This window comes from Chroicocephalus ridibundus, chromosome 8 (assembly GCF_963924245.1).
Source record: "Chroicocephalus ridibundus chromosome 8, bChrRid1.1, whole genome shotgun sequence".
In the NCBI taxonomy this organism is placed as follows: domain Eukaryota; kingdom Metazoa; phylum Chordata; class Aves; order Charadriiformes; family Laridae; genus Chroicocephalus; species Chroicocephalus ridibundus.
Window position 1 is genome coordinate 53,701,346 of NC_086291.1, and position 21,919 is coordinate 53,723,264.

The 21,919-nt window shown below is 47.9% G+C and overlaps 2 protein-coding genes across 4 annotated transcripts in view; both read right to left on the reverse strand.

Moving 5' to 3' along the window:
- Positions 1 to 23: 23 nt before the first annotated feature.
- AP5Z1 (adaptor related protein complex 5 subunit zeta 1) lies at positions 24 to 10,549 on the reverse strand. Of its 2 annotated transcripts, none has more exons than XM_063343336.1 (17): positions 10,412 to 10,549; positions 10,095 to 10,232; positions 9,530 to 9,716; positions 7,270 to 7,414; positions 6,435 to 6,547; positions 5,773 to 5,941; positions 5,189 to 5,329; positions 4,755 to 4,792; positions 4,513 to 4,675; positions 4,065 to 4,243; positions 3,404 to 3,546; positions 2,414 to 2,563; positions 2,074 to 2,185; positions 1,580 to 1,677; positions 1,183 to 1,315; positions 789 to 1,003; positions 24 to 459 (listed from the first exon to the last, which is right to left on the reverse strand). In XM_063343336.1, the coding sequence occupies exons 1-17, from the start codon at positions 10,450 to 10,452 to the stop codon at positions 189 to 191; spliced, it is 2,436 nt and encodes an 811-aa protein (XP_063199406.1). In that variant the 5' UTR covers positions 10,453 to 10,549; the 3' UTR covers positions 24 to 188. The 2 variants fall into 2 exon arrangements, with proteins under 2 accessions (XP_063199406.1, XP_063199407.1); XM_063343337.1 differs by having other exon boundaries at positions 10,029 to 10,232.
- A 992-nt stretch (positions 10,550 to 11,541) lies between these two features.
- The window catches only part of FOXK1 (forkhead box K1), a 57,541-nt gene continuing 47,163 nt past the window's right edge, over positions 11,542 to 21,919 (reverse strand). For both annotated transcript variants that reach the window (XM_063343122.1, XM_063343121.1), the window contains exon 9: positions 11,542 to 21,873. In XM_063343122.1, the coding sequence (XP_063199192.1) occupies positions 21,653 to 21,873 (221 nt within the window). In that variant the 3' untranslated portion in view covers positions 11,542 to 21,652. The remainder of the gene's footprint in view (positions 21,874 to 21,919) is intronic.

Below are 21,919 nucleotides of genomic sequence, written 5' to 3' on the forward strand. Positions count from 1 at the left end.
AGGAGACAGAAATACAAACGGCCTCAGACCAGAAGAGCTGCCTCAGCTCTACTTATTCCTGTTTTCTGCTTCATTCACACAACCACTTGTTCCTCATTTCCAGTTCAGAGCAGGGCCTCAGCCTTGAGCCATCAGCAGTGTCCAACGAGTTACAACAGAGGCTGGAGCCTCTCAGAAACCTCGTGCCCTCACCCTGGCACGAAGCCAGGGGCCGGCTCTAGGAGCCGGGTGACTATTCTCAGGGCAAAAGGGAGGGAATCATTCACCTCTCTCTGAAACCGTGTACTGGCCACGTCCACAGGCGGCGTGAACACAAACTGAGCCACACTCGGCATTTTCAGTAGGTTCATGAGCTCAGTTGCCCGGATAAGGATCTCCTCAAGGTCCTCCTTGGAGTAAACAGAGGTGACAGCAGGGCTCTGTACAAATGTCCTCATCTTGGACAGGAACATGGACACTCTGCAGGAGAGAAGGACATGGACAGCAGTTGGCAGGACCTCTTCATCCAGCAAGGTCACTACTTAAAGCCTATGTGCTCCAAAAGTCTCTGTTGTAGGTGAACACCAGATGCCACCCACCCCCTCCTCCTGATGCGCAGGGTGTTAGTCAGGAGATGAATCCCACTTCCCCAAACCGGGCTCCTCCACAGCTTGTTTCCTCTGTCCTGTTTCAGTTTCAGGTTCAATCGGCTGCCGAGGTTGATGATTTAACACTAGCAAACATCTGTGTTTGGAACCATGAGATCTGCACATTTCAGCCCTTTGCCCTTCCCCACCACCCCTCCTCACCTGGGGATCAAGTCCTGGCTGCGAGCTGCCAACTTGGTCAAGGTAGCCATAAGGACACTGATGGCACGGGGTGCGTAGCTGGGGGTGCTGGCTAGTGGCCGGAGCTGGGTGATTTCGAACAGCATGGCCTCTAGAGTCTCAAAGAACCGGCTGATCTGCTCCACAGTGCAGCGCTTGTCGTAGGACACAGACATGTACTCTCCAATAGCCCAGACCTGAAGCAAAAGCAGATGTGCTCAGGGCAAGCAGAAGGAAAGCGAATGGAATAATTTTTAGGGAACAGCAAATCAGATTAGCTAATACTAGGACAGAGGAGATGAGGAAAGGGAAGGTGACCAACAGATTGCACCGCAGTTGGAGCAACCTGTGGCAGAAGCAGGCAGGCCCCGCTTACCATGTGGGTGAAGATGGCCTCCTTGTTCTGGATGTTGCTGACTGCTCCCGAGAACTCCAAAATCTCTGTGGACAGTTCCACAACGAGCGCAGGGCGCAGCCTGCAGAGCATCACCAGCTGAGAGCTCAGCACCCTGAAGGAGAGAGATGGGCAGAGCTCAGACCACGGGCAAGGCGGTCGTCACCAAACCGAGGAGGTGCTGGCAGCACCCAGCCATTGGCACAGCGGCTGTAAACTCAGGATGCTTCCAGCAGGGCTGAAGGTGCAGTCCCCATTTTGTACCCTCCAAAGACCTGTTGCAGCAGGGACTGGGCCACAAATGAAAAGGCTCCTGGGCTGCCAGGCTGCAGCCAGCAGAAGGGCTGGGAGCTCGGCTGCGCCCTCTGTCCCGTCTCACCTGTACACGTCATCTTTAAATGCTGGGATCTCGTAGAGCTGGTCACTCCTCTGCAGCAGCAGCACCACCAGCTGGTTTATCAGCGTGCCATCTGCAAACTGAAACACAGCCCTTGCTTCAGCAACACCCGGGACTTCCAGCAGTCAAAACCCAAACTAACCAGCCAGATAAATCGCCTGGCGCAGAAACAGCCCGATCTGGCACAAGGGGAGCAGCGTACAAAGCAGGTATCAGGCACTCGTTCTGCTCTCACCCACCTGCTTTACAGATGGCTGAGAGGACAGTATGTGCCTTGACACTGCACCACGGAGCTTTTTTCTCCAGATGAAGTAGCCAGCTCAGCGCCGGTTCATGCCAGTATTAGACCATCCCACCCAATGCACCCCTCTGTTGAAGCTGCAGTGTCTTAACGCTTCTGCTTCTACGACTGTTCTTCACATAACAAGAGATCCCCATGGCACGATTGGGAGCCAAACTCCCCCCAGTGGGCCTACCTCTGCCACCACCCTGAAAAAGAGCTCCAGTAAGACAGGGACAGTCTCCGCACACTGCATGACCCTTGGGCTGCTGGCCAGGGATCCCAGCAGCTGCCGAAGTGGAATCAGCCTGCGGGCAACAGAAAAGTTACTGCTGAAGGCTTGTTCCCAGCTACTCTCCCGGCTGCCCTTCCCTATCCCTCCACCACAAGGCCTTTGAGCGCTTGGCAAAGCTAACACAGGGAAGATCAAATCCACCTCACCCCAGCTATGCCTTTCCCAGCAAGCCCAGTGCTGCCTCCCAGAGCTGGATGGCTGAACCAAACCGCCGTGGCAATCTCCTACAGCAGCCTCCTACCTCTCTGGGGCATCCTCGGGAGTAGACTTGGTACGGAGAAGATACTGGAACATGCTCTTGTATTTGGGATGGCGAAAGGCTTCCAGACAGGTGGTGGGCTTCACAGCTGGGTCGCAGGCAGCCCTCTCGGAGGTAGGAAGAGCAGCTGACCTAGCAGCAGGCACACACAGAACATGCTGTATTATGAGAATGGGCCAGGGCATAGTTGGAATCCTGAACAATGGAATAACTCCCTCTTCACTGAAACAGGGACAGCATGTTGATCTAATCCAGGTCCTCTGGAAGCCAGAGAACCAGGATGACAGAAACTGTAAACTCAGACCCCCTGGGCTCAGGCAATAGTTCCAGAATTGCTTCTGTATCACTCCTAGGAAAGGGGAAAATGGCACTCTCTATCCCTCCGTCACTGAAGTCTACCATCATCTTGCCTCTAGGATGACTCCCTTTACTATGCACTCCAGAAAAAGCTGCTAGTGTCTGCGAAGACAAGGAATAGCAGAGGTACAGCAGTGAGAGTCAGTCCCACTTGTGTCCCACCTTCCTGGAAACTCACAGTTCCTAAAGACCTCAGGAAGGAACCTCTGTATGCGTCCAGGAGAACAAAGTCAGAAAAGAGGAGTCAGACCAGGGAGGGAAGACCAGGTAGCCCACACCTCTGTGTTGCGGTGGTGGCTCACGGCAGACACTCCAGCACATGGCAACAGTTTGGAGCTGGATATGGAGAAGGGAACAACAACAGCTCCCTGAGCCCCAAAGACAGTCCAGTACTGAAGTGCAAGAGCCGGTCACCTTCTCTTCCCATGCACAGCACGCTACTAGAAAACTGGGCTGAGATCTGTGCAGCTTTGTGTTAATGTGGCTGTAGCAGATGTCTCTCACTCTGTGACAGCGGCAGCCAGAGGGCAGCTGAGGCTCAGAGAAGTGTGTACTAGGGTATGGTCAATGTCAAGACTCTGATTAGCAAACGAGAGGAAGGGAAGCTAGTGTTACCTCAGCTGGATGTCCAGAGCTGCTGTCAAACAGGGCAGGTCGAGCAGCAAATGGAAGATCTCAACGGCTGTGCCTGCATCCAGCAGAAATGGGAGAAGGTCCACAAACTCCGAGATAAGGGGTGGGCTGTTCCACGCCAGGAACTGCAAGGAACAAGCACAAACTGCTGTACTGTCCCTGCTACTCCACCACACACCCAGACAATTCTTACACCGTGCTCAAAAGGGACAGGGAAGGGAAAGTCACTTCTGAAAAGCAAAACCAGAGAAGTCTGAGGGTTTGGTCAAATCCTGGGAGGCTGCTTGGAAGCTCAACACAGGCATCTGGCAGCTGGTTCAGTGGCTGGCAAGCTGCAACTTATTAAAGTTTTCCAGAAACAAAGTGCTGTGTTCACTGTGCTTCCCAACCCACTGGCAGTAACACTAATGCAGACTCTCCTCTACTGGCAGTGCTAATCACACTCAGAACCCTCCTCCCTCGTCAAACACACCTGCTTTTATAACAGTCCTTCTCGCCCATCCTTCTTGCCTATGCTCTCCCTAGCACTGCCATGGAGGGACACGGAGGGCTCTGGGGTGCACTGAAAGGCAAACAGAAGGTTCTGGGGCACAGAAAGGAACACGCAGCAGGCTCTCGCCTGTGCTGCTCCAACAAGCTGTACCTTGAAGAGATTTGGGAAGCTCTGCCTGAATATGCTGGAGGTCTCGGTGAAGAGCTGGGTGTTGTCTTTGCAGAACTGGACAAATTCAAAGGCCAGTGACGGGTTGTGGAAGAGCTGAGCCGGGATATCAGTGAGTAAGTGTTTGTAGATTGCATCGGAGTCCACAGCTGCCATTTTGCCTGGGACGACACAGCACGTTGCTGAATGCAGCCCACGCAGGAGCCCCACCAACAGGGGCTCCAGGGGCTAAGCTAAATCTGGGCTATATTTTTCTAAAAAGCACAGGACAGCCCAGCTCCTGGCTGCCCTGGAGCGGGATCACCCATCCTAGAATACAGCCGATGCTGAATTACCAACTCAGGCAGCCAGCAAACTGCCAGGACAAAATGCTGTGCTCAGAGTATGCAAGGCTAGACCACGGAGGAGGGGGCGAGAGCCGATGACTTACCGTGGTTCACAAAGAACTGGGCAATGGGCAGGAGTGCCCTGGCATAAGTGGCATCCCCACTGATTCTCCCGTGCAGGATTTTCAGGAAGGAGACTGCGCGGTACACGTAGGAGGAGTCCTGTTTGCAAATGACGTCCATGATTGTCACCGCCTCAATGAGACACTGCAGGAGAGCAGAGAGTCAGATCAGAGTGGGGGAAGCCACAACTCCCAGAGCTTCAGCCCCACCTCTGTGCACTTACAGCTTTCTGCAGGTCTCCATCATCTTTCTTCAGGGGTCCTGCCAGAGAAAGGAGTCCAAGTTAAACTTTGAGCCCAAACAGGAACATTAGGCTGTCAGTTTGAGCACTAACCCAGATTTCAGGATAGGTGGGAACACATACTGATCCCGATTTCATGCTAATGAGAACCAGGTTCCACAGCCCCCCCTGCAAACCAAGGGTAGGAAGCAGAACACGGGCATTGCCTCCAAATCACTCCCAACACAAGGGAGCGTGTGGGATTGACCAGCTCGAGACTGGTCAACGACTTGCACCAGCAGCTGCGACAGGTCCCATGCATAGAGCCTGACTTGCGGACTCTAGAGAGTGAGATCCCAGCCCAAAGAGGCAGTGAATCAGGAACATTTTCAAGAGTGCTACCAAGAGGGCTCCAAGGAGTTCATGGCAAGACTCACGCCGGTTGCTCTGCTCAATAAGCCGCTGGCAGTACTCGAAGGCTTTCTCCCGCAGACGGTCCTTTGGGGGAAGCAGGCGACCAGGTGTGGATGTAGTTGAGACCATGGCCATAACAGACCTGTCCGTTCCTGATTTGTTATCTACAGAATAAAGTTCACCACATATCAGCTCATGGCATAGGCAGTGTAGCCCAGGCAGCTGCCCAGCAACAGCAAGGGAGCTGTCTGTCCCCAGGCGCACTGCGAAGAGAAAGAGTCTGGGGAAGACGGGAGTGTTACAAGAACACTAAGGAGATGCTGTCTCCCACCACCCAGGCCTTTTTTCTCAGGGATCCATGGGGTTTAGCCTGAAACCAGGGGACTCAGTGAACATATAATTCCTCATGGAAGGGTCAGTAAGGATAAGTCAGGAGCTTTTGTGAAATTCCCTCCCAAAGTTTCCTGCTCCTAGTCCAAGAGCTCTGAACTCTTGCCCATATTCCTGCCACTTCTTGGGCTGCTGGTCCAGCCACCTAATCATCTCGGAGCACACCCCCCCTCTTGGGGGTGCAGCCCACACTGGCCTGCAGCTCTTCAGTTCGTACCCGAATTAGGCGCCTTCAAGCCCTTGGCCCCATAGCACAGCAGCCAATTTCGCAGCATGGAGAAGGCTTGCATGTTGAGCCACTGGTCCTCTGTGTAGTACTGGCCCACTGAGAGCACTGTGAAGAAGTCTGTGGCAATGGCACCATCTATCTCTGTGACAGGACCAGGCTGTGAGAAAAGATGCAGCAGGTCAGATCCCCAGGGAGAAGCTAAGTGAGAAGGCAAGGAAAACTCCACTGAGACAAGTAGCCCTTGTTTATATGGGGCCTGCAAGTGGACAGTCATCCAGAGAGAGAAAAGCCAACTGTGTTGGGTCCTTTTCCCCAGCTTTCCCACACTCCAAGCTTTCCCCTCCTCTCTCTGACACAGCACTCACTTGCAATCAGCTTTTACTCCGAGATACGTGGTCACTAAAAGACTCTCCCCCACAAAATTACTTCAAGGATCAAAGCTCTGGCTTTACAGCAGAAGTCCTAAATCTTGGAGCTATAAATCCCCCTACTTTGCTTTCCTATGTGTCTTGACCACTTATCCACAAAGTGACAAAGAACAGCAGCCTTTCTAGGTTACCATTTCCCAAAAAAAGCTGACTCTGGGAACCTGAAACAGCAGGCAACTAACAAATGCCCCTGTGAGATGACGATGGCAACTCAGCACTCACCTGTCTGGTCCTGGGATTGGAGAAGAAGCCTCCAGAGGGTTGAGCGACTCCTTGTTGAGTACTCGCATACCTCAGCCAGTCGGCCATCTTCTTACTGACGACACTGGTCTGCTCTGTACAAGGCAAGCCTCAGGGTCATTGCTGGACCAGGCAGAGAAGCAGCCTCTGCGACACAGCCCTGCTGCCCCTCAGCTGTGGTGCTTTTCCTCCAGCCTATATCACTGGATCCAGCAGCCAGCAAAGAAATGGGCACCCCAAGGTGAGTGCCCTGCCCTCCTCATACTACTTCAGAGTCCAAGGTTGCTCACACTCATTTCAGAGCTCTGCGTGCTTTTCTCACTCCTAGCCGCTGCGTCAGGCTTGTTACTGTTTTGCCTTTTATGTTTCCTCAGACATAAAGTCAAGGAGCGAGTGCTAGAACCAAGGACTTCTGGTACCAGATCAGTCCAGATCTCTGGTTTTGCTGCTCTCTTGAACACATCCACAGGCACATCTCTGGTTCCATCTCTCACTTCGCTTGATGCCCTTCAGGACAGCTACAATTTCACGCTCTTGCTGCACGTGCAAACCTTAGCTCGGGTACATTTTACTGTGATCCAAATCCATACAGAACAGAGACTCTGGCCCCCAGAAGGGGTCAAAGCAGCCAAAGGCCTAGTTCCATTTTTGAGTGGTGAAATATATCTCGCCCAGTAAGTTCATATTCCCTGTGGCAAAGATGTCACTTTTAACAGCAGTTTCCAAGTCCTACACCTAGTCAAAGCCTTCAGAGAGCCTTCTGATCACTATATGGCTCACAGCGAGACGGTAATCTCACACCTTCCTGTATATTTACCTTCAGTTAGAGATTCTGGAGAAAGACTGATGACATTTGACAGGATGGGAAGAAGGTACCGAGCACTCTGACTCTCAGGCACTCTTCTTTCAAGGACTTTTACAATACGCTGCCCCACAGCAGACACTTCACCCTTCTTATTTCCCTTAAAAACAAAGCAGAGGTGAAGATAGGCCGATAATCTTCTATTAATGCTAGAGACCAATACCATACAAACTCTTCCATCAGGCATCAATAGCAATGTCAAACATACAGAGAACTCGCAGCACGGGCTATTTTACCACATTTCACAGAGGTCTTCCGCAATGTGAATTCAAAGACCCCAGGAGGGGTCGACTACTCTGATGGAGCAACAGGTTTGTGAACAGCCATCACCTGAAGTAGAAATTAACAACTGCAATAGATGTCTTCAAATTAAACACTAAAATCCATGAATTCTAGAGCAGAAAGTACTAGGACTAAGTACCCGCCATGTGGTCAGTTTGCTAGCTCAATTGTTAAATTAGAAATTTATGAACAAACTGTTGTAACTCGTTCTAGGATTCTCTGGTTAGTCCATATCCTCCCAACGTGGAAAATAAAGCAGTTTCCTCTTTGGGAGGCTGTTATAGCTGTGGCTCTGAGATGCTGCCAAATCCTCCTGTCCAAGACAACTTCGTTAAAGACGACAGGTGGACCCAGACTTTTGACAGGTTTTCTTTCCCCATGAATGTCGTCATGCCAAGAAAAAGCAAACCTTCTCTGCTGCTCACAGTTTTGCACAGCTGGCTGCTGAAAGCAGCGAACAAACACCAATCTCTGACACCCCACATCTAATAGTCAGATTTGCACCAGATCACTAGAAGCAATCAGGTGAGCTTCCAGTGAGGAATTTCATACAGGAACCTCACCCGTGACTGGGGCTGCTTTCTGTGCTTCTCTCGTGGGCAGATGTGGATAAATTGACCAAAGCAACATACAGAACAAGGACGTTAAGGTTTGGGGATGTGGATATGTGCAGTGAAGGAAAATGGAAGAGACAACCCCGCTGCAAACGATGGGGCTGCTTACGTGTGTTGCTGACACCTCTCCTGTTGCCCAGACTGAACTCAAATCAACGGCAGGTTTCCAGCTCCTAATGCAACACCAAAGGCTGTGTTTTCCAGAAAGCCAAAAGCTTTACATAAAGAACATCATCTTTGCAGAACCAAGCCCCCCCTTGCTTCCCTGCAGGGGAGGCAAAGAGAGAAGGAGGATGATTTCCACCAAAGCGGCGACAAATGAAAATACGCAGAAGATGTTTTTAAAGGCTCTGCTGAAGTGTGGCTGCTGCTTGTTGTACCCCGTGTTACAGAAGTGATACTGAAATGGCTGAAATATAACAAGTTTTAGCAACATCAAAAATTGATGAAAATCTCTTCACAGCTTTAGCTGTGATCTGACAAAAATTAACACACAGAGTATGTTTTTGCATTGTAGAACTGCGAGACAGTCTCAGGGCTGGATATGGGAGAGAGGTGCCTTGTAAGGCAGCACGTAAGTAATATGTCACTGTTTTCTGTTTCTGTTTTTCGTTTCCTCTAGCTAAGTAAGACTCAGAGGAGTAATCAGAAATGTAGGAGGCATTTCTAAGCACACAGTGAAACTCAGAATGAGAAGTTTCAGAAGGGCTCAGAAAAGTATTTTATCTTTAATAGGCACTATAATAGTAAAAGAAGAAGTAGAAGGGAAAAAAAGTTTCCAGCTTACTCCCCAGAGGGCAGTCAATGCAGGCTGCACTCAAAACAGGAAGGTCCTCGTATTTTCTTCTCCAGGGAGAATCTAGATCTTGGAAGCCCCATCCACATTTATAGCCCCATATGTTTTATAGGTTCTGTGTATATTTTTTTACATTTGAACTTGAAAACCGGTACCATAAAGAGTAGTAATAGTAAATTCACTCTCACATCTTTTGCTCTACAGTTTCCAGCAGCACTGACTTGAAGCCTGTTGTAGCAGCTAGCTCTAAAATGTTCCTTTCTACCTGCAGGCCCTCAGTGTGTACACAGCACAATTTTAAGCAGTCTTTGTTATCAAACACTAAACAGAAACAAGTTACCTTTTTTTCCTACAGAAAGCAGAATAATTAGGTCCCTTAAACAGAAAACAAAAGAAATGCTTCTGTTTTTTTCCTAGATACTTTCAATTGACTTTCACTCTCCTTGAGCTCAGCAAACAGGGAACAATCAGAAAGCAAACCCATATCAACAAGGGAAGATTTCTGACTCGACATGTCATTTACCTGAGCCAAAAGGACGGAGGATACCAGGCTCAGGAGTTTTGCATCTTGAATCTCATCACAGGAGAGGATCAGATCGTTGCAAGGCGACATCTCTCTCAGGATGGCAGCACATAACAGCTGGATCTGCTCAGGGCACTTGGGTGAACACAGCAGGGTCTGCAACAGTTCCACGAACTTGCCATCTAGCCTGCAAGAGTCACAGTAAAGCATCACTGCAAGGCAAGAAAAGGTTCCAACATTTATTTCCTTGGTCTTGGGATGATCTCCCTTGACAGTGACCCTGACTAAGGCCATCTTATCGTCTCCACTTCTGAATTTTCTTCTTTAGCGCAGCTTGAAAGGGCGCTCAGTGACACAAACACCCGTCACCCTCGCTGCAAAAGGAGGCAGGCATCATCTGCTTAGGGGGAAAAAAGGCAAAGAGGGGCTTTACATTTATATCAAGCTCAATGTTTTCAAAAGAGGGTGTTATTTTAAAGCGCTAAGCCCCAGCCCTTGCCCTCTCACCCCCAAGAAAGTAACGCTTTGCTTCTTGCCAACATCAGAGAGACACAAGGCCACTCACTTGCGGGGGTACTTGGTGGCGGCGACGGTGAGGTGCAGCCTCTGGAGACAGTCGGCGGCCTCGGGGCCCAGCTCCGGGCCCTGCAGGACGGCGGCGACGCGGGAGACGAATCTCCGCAGCTCCTCCTCCTGGATCTCCCTGCCCGGGGAAAGAGGGGAAACAGCAGACGTCGGGACCCCGCTGAGGCGGCACCGGGGCCCAGCTTCCCCCTCTGCCCCGGCCCTAGCCGCGACAGGCCCGGTACGTCCCACAGGCCGCCGGCCCGCCCCAGGGGGCCCTGCCGCCCTCCCCCGGTACCCCAGCCCTCCTCCCGGTACCTCGCCTGCTTGAGGAAGCTCTCGGCCGTCGCCGTGAACATGCCGAAGGCTCCGCCGCTCGGCGCGCGGCCAAAGCGGCCCCCCTGAGGCGCGCGGTCCGGCCGCGGCGGCCCGGGGGGACGCGGCTGCTGCGGCACCAAGGTTCCGGCCGCCGGGAAGTTCCGGAGGGGGAAAGCCGGGCAGAGCCCCCGGGAAACTAGGCCCGACCCTGTCCGCGGAGAGGAGGGGAAAAGGGGTAAGGGCAAAATCCCCTCCATTAACAGTTCACTGATTATTTGAGACGTTAGTGCTTCTATTCTCCACGTCAGGGCCCTGCTCGGGAGGTGAAGCCTGGCTCTAAGGGCAGCCCGTGGGGCGCAGGCGAGAGCCCCGCTCGGGACTCACCACTGAGCCGCGGCCCCATGGCGGAGTGGGGACATTAAGGCCAGGTGGTAGAAGATGTCCTTAGCCTCTCCTGGGACTTCTTCAGAACCAAAAGGGCAAGAGGTGTTAGAAATACCTGCTCGGCCGACGGTCTCCAGCACTTCCAAAAGCTTAAAAAGGGATTAACGTTTCCCCATCAGAAATGTCGCTCCTCCTGAAGACCTTCCTGCCGTGCATCACCCCGCAGCGTGGAGAAGATGCCACGGGATTCTTGGCACATCACACCCTTTGGTACTGCTCTGCCCTATGCCCCCCCGGCATTAAAGTTCATTAAGAGCGTGCCTTGGCAATTAGCCACAGAGCTAATCTGCCCTCCGAAGGGGCAGCAGCGTCCGTCACCTCAGCCGTCAGCACTCAGAGCTACCGCAGGCAGCAGAGGGACCAAGCATCCAAGCACGGCCATCGCCATTTTTCCCTGCACGCCTTCTCCTCTGGCTGCGTCACAAAACACGCACGGGGGGAGCCAAAGGGACAGCAATTCTAAAAGATGCCAAAAAAAATATATATATATTAAGATGGCCCTGGCTGAATATCTTTGCTACACTGTGTACGATTTCATTATTGTTTCTCAGTTTTAGTTTCGCTTAGTTAGTCAAATACAGCTACTTTATGTCAACTGAGGTCTTAAAAGGTGCCGCAATTCAGTTCTGGAGCTCAGAATGACTTTGTTTAGTCAAAATAAACCCTAAGCTTAAATTGTAGCTCTGTTAGGAGGACAAGGGAGGAAAAACCTGCACTATAGGGCAGGTGGATAAAGAACTCTTTTCTGACCTCATATGCTTAAATGAAACAATTATTATAAATTACGGGGAAATACCCTGAAATAGTTTATCTTTCAAAATAACAATGTTTCTCTTCATGACAAAATGAAAGCTAGGGCTGGAGGAAGAGTTTATAGAGCCCAGGGGAAGCGTTACGCCTCTCAAACATACACATGCACATATGTTCACTCTGGTGCGAGTTAACAGCTGCCCGAAGAACTGAGAAGGGATCCAAAGTGGGATATCTGCGAACTCTAAAACAAACAGCGCAAGGTGTCCAGATATATATTTCCCTCCTACAGCATTTAAAGAAAATAATAAAAAGGGAAAAAATACTAAACCACCCTGTCCCCTCACATTCTAAGGAGGGGTAGGCTGTACAACACAAACTGCTGCAGGAATATTAACCCCCCTACGATACTACACCGAAGAACACAAGTCTGTCACTCAAAAGCAGCAAGCGATTTCAGGGAATTTTCTCTTTCATATATAATTTTATTTCTGGTTATAGAAACAAATGCTAAGAGGAGAAGCAACATTCCCCAACCACATACATCAAATTAAGGTAACAGAACAGAACAGTTAAAATAAATGAAAAAAAAAAATAGTAGAAATTTAAAACTTTGTTATAGCTTTAAAATATTAACGTTCTTGATACATTAGAAATCACATTCAGATCTCAAATTACTTAAAAAAAAAAAAAGTATGGCTCCGTATTAAAAAACAAACAAACCCACTGTATCCCATTTGATGTGGAAATGCAGGTCCTGCTCCTCGAATGCTCATATTTTGCCGTCTCCCCTGGTGGGCAGCCGCCTCCCCCGCGGGACCAGGACACGCTCCCAGCCCTCGTGGGATTCCCGGGCTGCCTGTGCAGCGAAGCATCCAGCAGGAGCGGGGCTGCAACACGGCCAGGTAAAGGTGATGAACTTCACATCCCTCGTCCCAGATGGAGCTTTCCCCACTGGGATACACACCTGCTTTTTAAAAAGCACTGATAATGAAAACGAGTCACAAAAAATACTTTTGATATCAGCTGTAAAAAAAAAAACAAAAACAAAAACAAAAAAACAAAACCCAACAACCAACCACGAAACCCAGAACATCTGGCTGGAGGTGTCTTGTACAGGCAACACCAGGAACTGAAATGCAAGCATGGCTTTAGTTCCCCCCTCCATCCCCATCTTTAAATTAAGTGCCAAATCCAGGTGAAAGGGGTAAGGCTCCTCCAGGTCTCTGTAGCAAAACACTTCTGTCAAGCCATTGAGGTATTTCAGGTCCTCGTCTCACTGCAGCCTTCCCCCAAGGATGCCGTGGGAACGCATATATGCGGAACAGGGGGAGATACAGAGTCTTTTTTTTTTTTTTTTTTTAAAGCAAATATTCGGCATTGGATTTGAATTTCCAGCTTTTCATTGCTCACATACACCTTTTGATTTATCTCTAAACCAGCTTTTAACAGCCCTTTGGGTAGCTACAGAATCCTACACGCTCTTTTAGGCTCCGCGGAGGTTGGCCGCCAGCCTCGACAAGGCCAGTCTCACCACGGTACCAACGGCACGTCCAGAACCCAAGACAATATACGGTCTCATAAGATTTTTGTATTTTCACGCCATTCTGTTCTCCATATCACTATATTTGAATGAGATTTTTTTTTTTTTTTTTTTTTTTTTTTTTTTTTTTTTTTTTTTTTACATTCTCTGTTTTCTTTTCCATTCAAGACAATAAGATCTTGCAAACAACAATACTCTGGTTCCCTCCCTCCACTTCAAGCCCATTTGGGGGAGAAAAAAAAAAGAAAAAGCTAAAGCGAGTTTAGGTTTACAGCAATTCCTTTGCTACGGAGCCAACTTGCCTACTTAGCAGCCTGTCCACCCCCGAAGAGCGGCACAGCAATCAGCAGAACATCAGGATGTTCTGCACCAGACTTTTAGCAGCAAGGCAGTGACACAGAAGGAAATTTCACTTTTTCTGCTCCATTTAAGTCTCATTTTTCTTCAGCTAACAGACATTTCTCCTCAATGTCGCCCTTCGCTTTAAGTAAGGCTCCATTTCGGACTGCTTGAAGTGAAACTGAGGTGGGGTAGAAGCAGGACTGGAAGGTCTAGATCACGGCAGAAATGCCACAGCCTGGGCTATCGGATGCATTGCTTAACTCAGCAGCGGACACAAAGCAGTAACCAAATGCTAGGGGAAGCCTGGTTTTCACAAGGGCTGTTTTCTGCTGAGGAGGAAAGCTGTTTCCTTTCACCGCTCCTGCTCTGGTTATTCTTCTTACCACCAATCTTGTCCTCCCTTAAGCATCAAAGCCCGACCACCGGACAGTAAGCAGAAACCACGGTGAAGGGTTCACTCGGGTCCTTACGGAGAAAGGCATTTCTACTTCTGGAAGAGCAATTAGGATTAGGAAGCCAAGTATCACCTGCTTTTAAGATTAACTCGCAAAAGGCCCAAGTAGCTCAAAACACAGGCTTCTGTGGATTTAGTGATCCTTGTGGACTTAAACCACCGCTGAAATTTGGCCCGTCAGGTAAAATTTACTCCCTGTGAATGGGAGCATTAGAAAAACACTTACGCATTTGTTTTCAAGGGGATATACACACCTCGCACCCCATGAAGAGACAGAAGCATCATAAAAGGAGAATAACCTCACCACAGAGGAAAAGAAACTACTTCACGGTGCCCCAGTGTTAGCTCAGCCACCTGACGGCCAGCCAGGAATTTCTCAACCTTACAGCATCCTCACGGACCCTCCATTAGCCTCCTCTGTTATAGAATGAGGTCCCATGACTTACAGAGCAGCATCTCTAAAGTACTCCCTGATACCGCATCCAGAGATAATCTGAGGCGAGAAAGGATTCCAGCTTTCATTAGTGCCACCTGGGGGATTTTCTTGCCAGAAAAGCAGCACGGGCCGGGGTCGCTGAAAGCGTGACAAAGGCAGAAGCAGGGCTCCTACGCAAGGAAGATGCAAGTACCAAGTCGTCTCTTCTGCTCTGCGAGAGGAATGAAAGCAATCACTGAAGTAAAGCTGCTTCTACCGGCTGCCCACATTCGTTACAAAAATAGGTACATCGGTCTTTCAGAATCAGTGCCCGGTGAGGGAATTTACCAACTTGCTGTATAAAAGTCTGTGTAAAGTACCATTTAAGAGAAAGAAATAGTCATGGACCATTTATATATCTATATTTACACACACACTCACTCACACACACATTAATAAATATAAATTTTATGTTTACACAGATCTAATTTAATATTCTCTGGAAAAAAAAAAAATATTTAAAGGGTTTCTTCCTTAGCTGCCACCCATGAATTGTCAATGGTTTCTTCCACCTTGAGAGCCAAGGGGTAGATTTGGCACAACTACCCTCAGGCTCCGAACCTTAAAGTGACACGTAAGGAGAGGACCAGCCATACATTCTGAAGGGTTTTAATTCAGTGTTGGTAAATTGAAAAAGGTATCAAAAGAGTTTTCCGAACATATAAATACAAAGGTTAAAAGTCGATTAAAAATTTGGAATTTAAATATAGTGCTCCAGGAAAACCAAGTATTTTTCGAAACGTCTTGCTCAGTCCAAAGCAAAACGCTCGCTGCTGCGTTACTGCCCTGGGAAAGACAGCCCAACGGAGAAAGCCCACCATCGCAGCTAGGTGTTTCCCACCGATTGTTTTACACGCATATACCCACCGCTGCGTGCACAAACACGTGCACTGTCCTGCAAATAACCCACCCAGCAGAGAGAGAGACGCTGATCTGACTAATCGCAGCCGCAGAGAGGGGAGCGCTCCAGCACGAAGCCACAGCCACGTTTTGATCGGGTCCGGATCAAAATGCAAGAAGGCACCACTTCCCAATCCCACCGGTTCCAGCAATCCGGATGACCTTGTAGTGTCACTGTTTTCTGCAGCACAGCTGGCTCCATTGTAAGCTACACTTCACAACAGTAGTGTATGCTATAGTAGTAGCAGCTTTGGCATAATTTTTCACCCAGAAGGAAACAAAAAGTTCCACGACTGAACAATCTGTTGTATAACTGCAAGCTAACAGACTGATTCTCACCAGATGCAGACCTTCGAGCAATGGCATTAAATTAGGAGCTGGATTAAAGGGCTCTGGAATTGACAGAAACGGCTACAGAGGGGAAAATCCGTGATGGGGAGCAGAAACAGGAGCTGCCCCAGAGACCGGCTGGCAAGGGAAGACGGATCATTTGCTGCAGGATGGCATTTGCAAACTCAAAAGCTCAGAGTGCAGCAAGGGCAAAATTATGAAGCTAGTCATGTTCCTTTGGAGGCTGACTCCTAATGCCCAAGTCCAACTTAATAGCAGCAGGACTAAAAAACCTGAAAGATTTTTGTATCGACGTAGAAATTCAAGGTAAATTCCACTTTGGATTGAAACTATCATTTGATAAGGTAAAGCACAGCTATTTTTAAAAGTAATGAGGATCATTCAGCCCTGTCTCCTGTTCAAAAAGCTACAAGACCCAATCTGGCGCTCTTCCTTGGGAGAGGGGGACAAGATGGCTGCATACGTACGAATGCAATCCAGAGTATTTCTAGTTCACTTTGCTAGTGAACCAGAACTTTGCTCCAGGTTCTCACACTATACTCCAGACGAGCCAGTAGCGCTTCTTGCAGTAAAAGAGACCAGAGAGGTACTGGGCTGTGCTTGCCAAGTGTAGCCAGCAGGCCAAGGAAAGTGATTCTTCTCCCACTCCATCCAGCATTTGTCAGATCGTATCTGCAGTATGTTGTGTTCAATTTTGGGCTCCCCAGCACAAGACGGTGAGGGACCTTCTGCAGCAATTCCACCTGAAGCCCTGGGAGCTTGAGCACGTGATATACAAGAGGAGACCAAGACAAACAGGTTGGTTCAGCCTTAAGAAAACGAAGCAAAATGGTGAAAATCTTACTGGTGTCTTCAACTACCTATTTGGAAGATACAGAGAAGGCAGAGCTAGGCTCTTCTTGGAGATGTGATGTGACAGGACAAGAGGCAATGAGCACATGCAGCTGCATGAGAAATGCTCCTTAGATAGCTGTGAAAGTGTTTTCACCTCAGGGGTGGTCAGAATGGACCAGGGACCAGAGTCATGGAACCTCTATCTCGTGAGACATTCAAAGCTCATCTGGACAAGGTCACAACAATGTGGCCTAGCTGGATCTGCTCTCAGCAGAAGGTTACAGCAGAGACTTCCAAAGGTTTCTTCCAACCCAAGTTGTTCTAAACAGCTACAGCTGGCCAGTGGCAAAGACAACAAATAAAGACTTGATCTTTCCTAGTACTGCAGTTTTATGTGATTTATGTTTATCATAGTGATAAACTATAATTTGTAAGTCATAGTTTAAACTTCAGAAACAAAGAAGGAACAACCAACCAGCTGGAACTTAATCCTTGGATGCAGTAAGCTTGAAGAAACGGCTTTTGATCCTCTGTGGGAAAGTACAGAACTGTATAGAACTATTGCTAGATTAAATCCTGGTCATCCAAGATCCCCAAATCTAGGTATAGCAGGGGAACGTTCCTCCTTTCACCCTACATTTTCACATCTGTTTACATGCTAGCACACATCAGAGCTATACCAAATATCTCACTGGAAAACCCCTTTGCTAACACAGATGAAAAGCTCTAACATCAATTTAACATCCCCAGCAGACAGTGAAAAGCGTCCACACCACATTGTATGAAAGCTCAGGTCAGATGCTCTCACTTGCTTAGATATAGGTCCCTAGCCTTCTGTGCTTCAAGTTTTATTTTACTGCTGGCATTCCCCTACTGAAAAAGGGGAAAAATGTGGAAGTTAATTCTGAATGACAGTTCTAAGTCAGTACACAAGACAGATGTCTAAAACACGCAAAACCAAGTTTACTCCCCGCTAAAACCTGAAGCCAGACCATGGCATTGATTGCAGAGGCACTGTAAAGGCTTCAGCTGTTATTTAACTATTTCTTTCCTCTTACAAAGCTTTAATACGTCTCTGAAAACACACTCCTGAACAAACTGTGGCCAACAGTAGCATGTCTAAAACACAGCATGAAAATGAAATACAGGGTGACCAAATGGGCCTTTCTCAACCTGCTCTGGAGCCTCATGTATCCCACAGGTATTTTCATCCTTGAGTCCCTGGGCAGAGCTTAGTGCAAGGTGCCGCTTCCATCAGTGGATAAAAATGGCTGGATATGCTACAGGGGACAGCCGTCATGGTACGGGGGAGGGATACGGGAAGAAAAAGGAGTTGAAAAGAATACATGAACTAATCATGAACTTCAATTCCGTGCTCAGCACTGTGTTGTGTTATCACTAAATCAGATGAAATTGATCTCACTGTAAAAAGCTTCCTGTTTCACAAGAGCCAAGGTCAAGCCAAAACAATAACTAAAGAATTCCAGCGGAATAAACCCAAGAACAACTGCATTCAGCTTTTGCAAACCGAGGCAACAAAAGTTGCTATAAACTGACTGCGATCAAAGTAAAATTAGCCTCTGTCATTGCCTAAGATAAAAAAAATAAATCAATAGGGAATGGTGAAAAGTGAATTCACACATTAAGAGCTTAAAGTTTTCCCAGGTCTAAGTTATAGCAGGTTAAATATTCAACATGCCTTGACCTCTGTTATACAGACAGCAGAAGAGGCAATGAAGCATCCTACTCCTCTCCCCCTCAAACCTCCCTCAGTTAATATAACTAATTAAGGACATGAGATGCAACTTTCTGGACAATAAGAACAAGCTAGGTGATCAATTTAAAAATAATCTGAGTTCTGCATATAACCGTTAAGGTAATATTTTCTTTCTAGTTGAAGGCTTAATTCTACCATCACATTAATTTTCATTCCTCTGCAGTTCTCAAAACTGCAAGCCTGGGGAATCAGGACTGATGGAAAAAGAGCGGTGCTGTCTCCCAGACTGAGCAGCGTGTTGAAAGATTTGATCTGGAGGCCTGAAACAAGATGTCCCCGATCTCATGTGTTCCAGATGAAGACCACATTTTTGCAGAGCGCTCTCAACAGGATTGAGTAAGAACCATTATTTTACCTCGTATCAGCCAATGATACAGGCAAACCTAAAAAAAAAAAAAAGTAAAAAATTCAAGTGCTGCTTCCTACAGTAACAGGGGATGCAGCAGACTGATAAAGCAAAAATCCCGATAGGATGAACTGACAAGTCCCAGACACCTCAAGCAGAAGGGGTGAACACGTCAAAGATATTTGCTTATCCTCAACTCACATTTTAACCAGCAGGCATCGTGTGCCACAAAAGGAAGAGTGGGAAAGTGTTACTCTGTTCTAAATAGTGAAGAGGCAGATCTATGCACACAACCTGAGGATGCACTTTCAAGAGGTATCTATAAAGCAGCAACTGGTGTGTGAAAACAGTCATTCAGCTGATGTATTTCTATAGTGCTGGACTCCTTTACAGAAGTTTAGGGCCTGATTATTTAGACTTTCCAAGAGAAAAGCAGCAGTAAAGAAAAACCCACAAAACTTTGGCAGCTTCGCACCCTGAACAGTATTCTTGTTGGTTGCTCATCTTACGCTGACTCACCCAACGTCCTGGAAACCTAAAGAGTCCTCTGCTTCAGAAAGCTCCGTGGCCTCAGGGCTTTCAGAGGCGTGCCTGTATCTGAACCAGCAGTCACCCGAAAGTAATGACTAACAGATAAACTAGCTGCACTCTCACTTGTGCGTTCTTCCTTGAAGTCCATTTTATTGAATTCTGGCTTTGAAAAGGCTACAGAAAACAGAGCTAATCCGAGCGCTTTTCCGCTATGCCGCACCTAGCGGGAAAAGTGACAGCTGGAGGTCGGCCTGCTTCAATTACTTTGTGGTCTGTAACAATCCTCCTTCTCAAAATCATTTCAAAGTACTAAAAATCCAATCTAATAACTTGTCACCAAAGGGACACCCCTAAATTAAGAAAGCCTAGCTGTAGATAAATGAACTGTCCTGAATAGTCTGTGTGCCTCTAACTGCAGAGCCCAACCGCAAATCACGAGACCAAGAAATTCTTTCCTTCTTTCAGAAATATTTCTCACAAAACAATCGGCTGGAGAATAAAACACGGCTGGGTTTTATTCAAGCGGCGGGACTTGGCTATTGAATAGGATTTGGCAAAGAGAAAGGAAAGCTAGAAGGGAACAAGTGATGCCAGCTGTTACCTTGCTGATTTCCTCCCCCTCCCCAAATTCCAGCAGACATTGAACGGTTGTGCTTTACCCCTTAATCCCCACGGACATACTGACAGTATCATTTACTGCACAGTGGGGAAATCTTTTTCCAACATGTTTATGCAGTGGGTTTGCCTCTCTGTTCCGCGATAGCCCCGTCAGACCGTACAAGACGGCAACCTGACAATAAATCAGTACAGACAGGGATAACTACCACAGGCATATCCCAGCCCTCTTAAGTCTCTTTTGCCATTACAAAAACCATAACATTTCCTAAATTAAAAGATGTCTGCTGTGCTGCCAGAAGACATGTTAGCCAAGGGGATTGCAAACAGGCATAAAACCAAAGGGGTTAGCTGGAGGCTACGCAGAGGATGATTTCTTTGCTAGTCACAAGGTGTCACACCCCCCCCGCCCCCCAACTGCTCCGCGTGGCTGAAGTGACTCAAACCTGCGTTACTCGTACTTGGAGTACACGAAGAGCCTGGAATACAGTCTGAATAGAGGCCTCTTCCTACTGGGCAGCCCAAATGGTCCTCAAGGGAGGAGAGATGGGAGAGGGAGCCAGGCAATGGAAGGAAACCTCCAAATTCCTTTTGGAAAACCTGTTTTAAGACCTCCAGTGACTTTTGCCACATAGAAAATAAAAGGTCTCTTTTGCCTTGGTCTCTACACCCTCACAGAATTTGTATTAAACACTGTATGAACTCTGCTGCCTCTCACCCCAGCTCTCAGCTCCCCTCAGAAGAATAACACAGCAGCTTTGCTGTCAGCCATGGCCGAGGGTCAGTGACAGACCCAGCCCTGGCCTCCTGACCATTGTCCATCTAGTTGAGGGCCACACTACCAACCGGAGGTGAAGGCAGACTGCTTTAGTGCAGAACACCAACGAGTATTTTTCTCAAGTTCACAGAGACAGTGGCAGTATCTTCACCTACGGTGCTATTTTGAACAAAACCTGGTGCTCCAGCACAGGATGTGATCAATCAAATGCACACAGAACCTTTTGGAGACACCCTTCCCCATGTGATCCTCAGTCATCAAGATACTTTGGCTGTTGTCCAGAGCAAGCGATGAATAATTGTAAGAAATCACTGAAGGTACAAAACCCTTTGTTTTTAATATCTTTACAGGAACCAAATTAATACCGTTCCTCTGTTATCTTATCCTCCCTCAGAGGGAATGGAGAGAAATTGCATCTGGAAATCCAGGTGGTTGAGTCCTGTAACTCTTCCTCCTGAATCCCCACATAAATAAACATTCGTTCATATTCAGAATTTTTCTATTTTAAAAAACAAAATCATTTGCCTTTTTCTTTAAGCTTGGTACCATGTTTCTTTAATGCTGTTGTTATGAGATACTGCACCCATCTTTCAGCATTTGATTGCCTTAGGAGGCCTTTTAAAAACGGTCCTATGGTTCAAAGCTCTGAGAAGCACAGTATTAAGGCATAGAAAATGAGGAGTTTTCTTTCCAGGGAGCAGACTGTATTTGTGTTACATTCCTTTAGATGCTGAACTGCAAATCCCATCCCCTTGGAGCCAAAAGGGGAAGAGACAGTTAAAAATATCCCAGCAGTCATACAATCAGTTGTCTGTATTTTTTTGAATATTTTTAAAAAAAAAAAAAGGAAAAAATATCCCATAGGTAAAGACAGAACAGAGTTCCAGGTATGGGTTCTTGGGAGGGGTTTTCCATTCTTTTTGGCACCTTGTGATTCTATCAGCTGTTGATCTCCCATTTAAAAATCTGACTTAAAAGAGAGCTCTTTATCCGCTATGTTTTGAGCTGTTACAGTTGTGGTTTGTTTTCTTTGAAAGCTGCTTTAGGGCTCCTGCCATCCCATGCCCACCCCACATCACTCCAGCTCCTCCCACTGGTTCTTCATTCACTGGTTGCCTGTCCTTGTGGCATCGTAGACGTGATGACTCCAGTTTGGGCTGGAACCGCTCCACTGGCCTCTTCTATCCGGGGTCTTTTGACTTCAGGTTCACTGGAAGAGGTTGCTGCTGTCTCTTCGGTCCCCGTCTCACATACCCGGCTGACTACAACAGGAGTGGATGAGCTGGCCTGGGCTGCAAGAAGCTGCAATGGATTTGTAAGAGCTGGGAAGGAGGATGAGAGAGAGAGAGAGAGAGAGAGAATTAACGA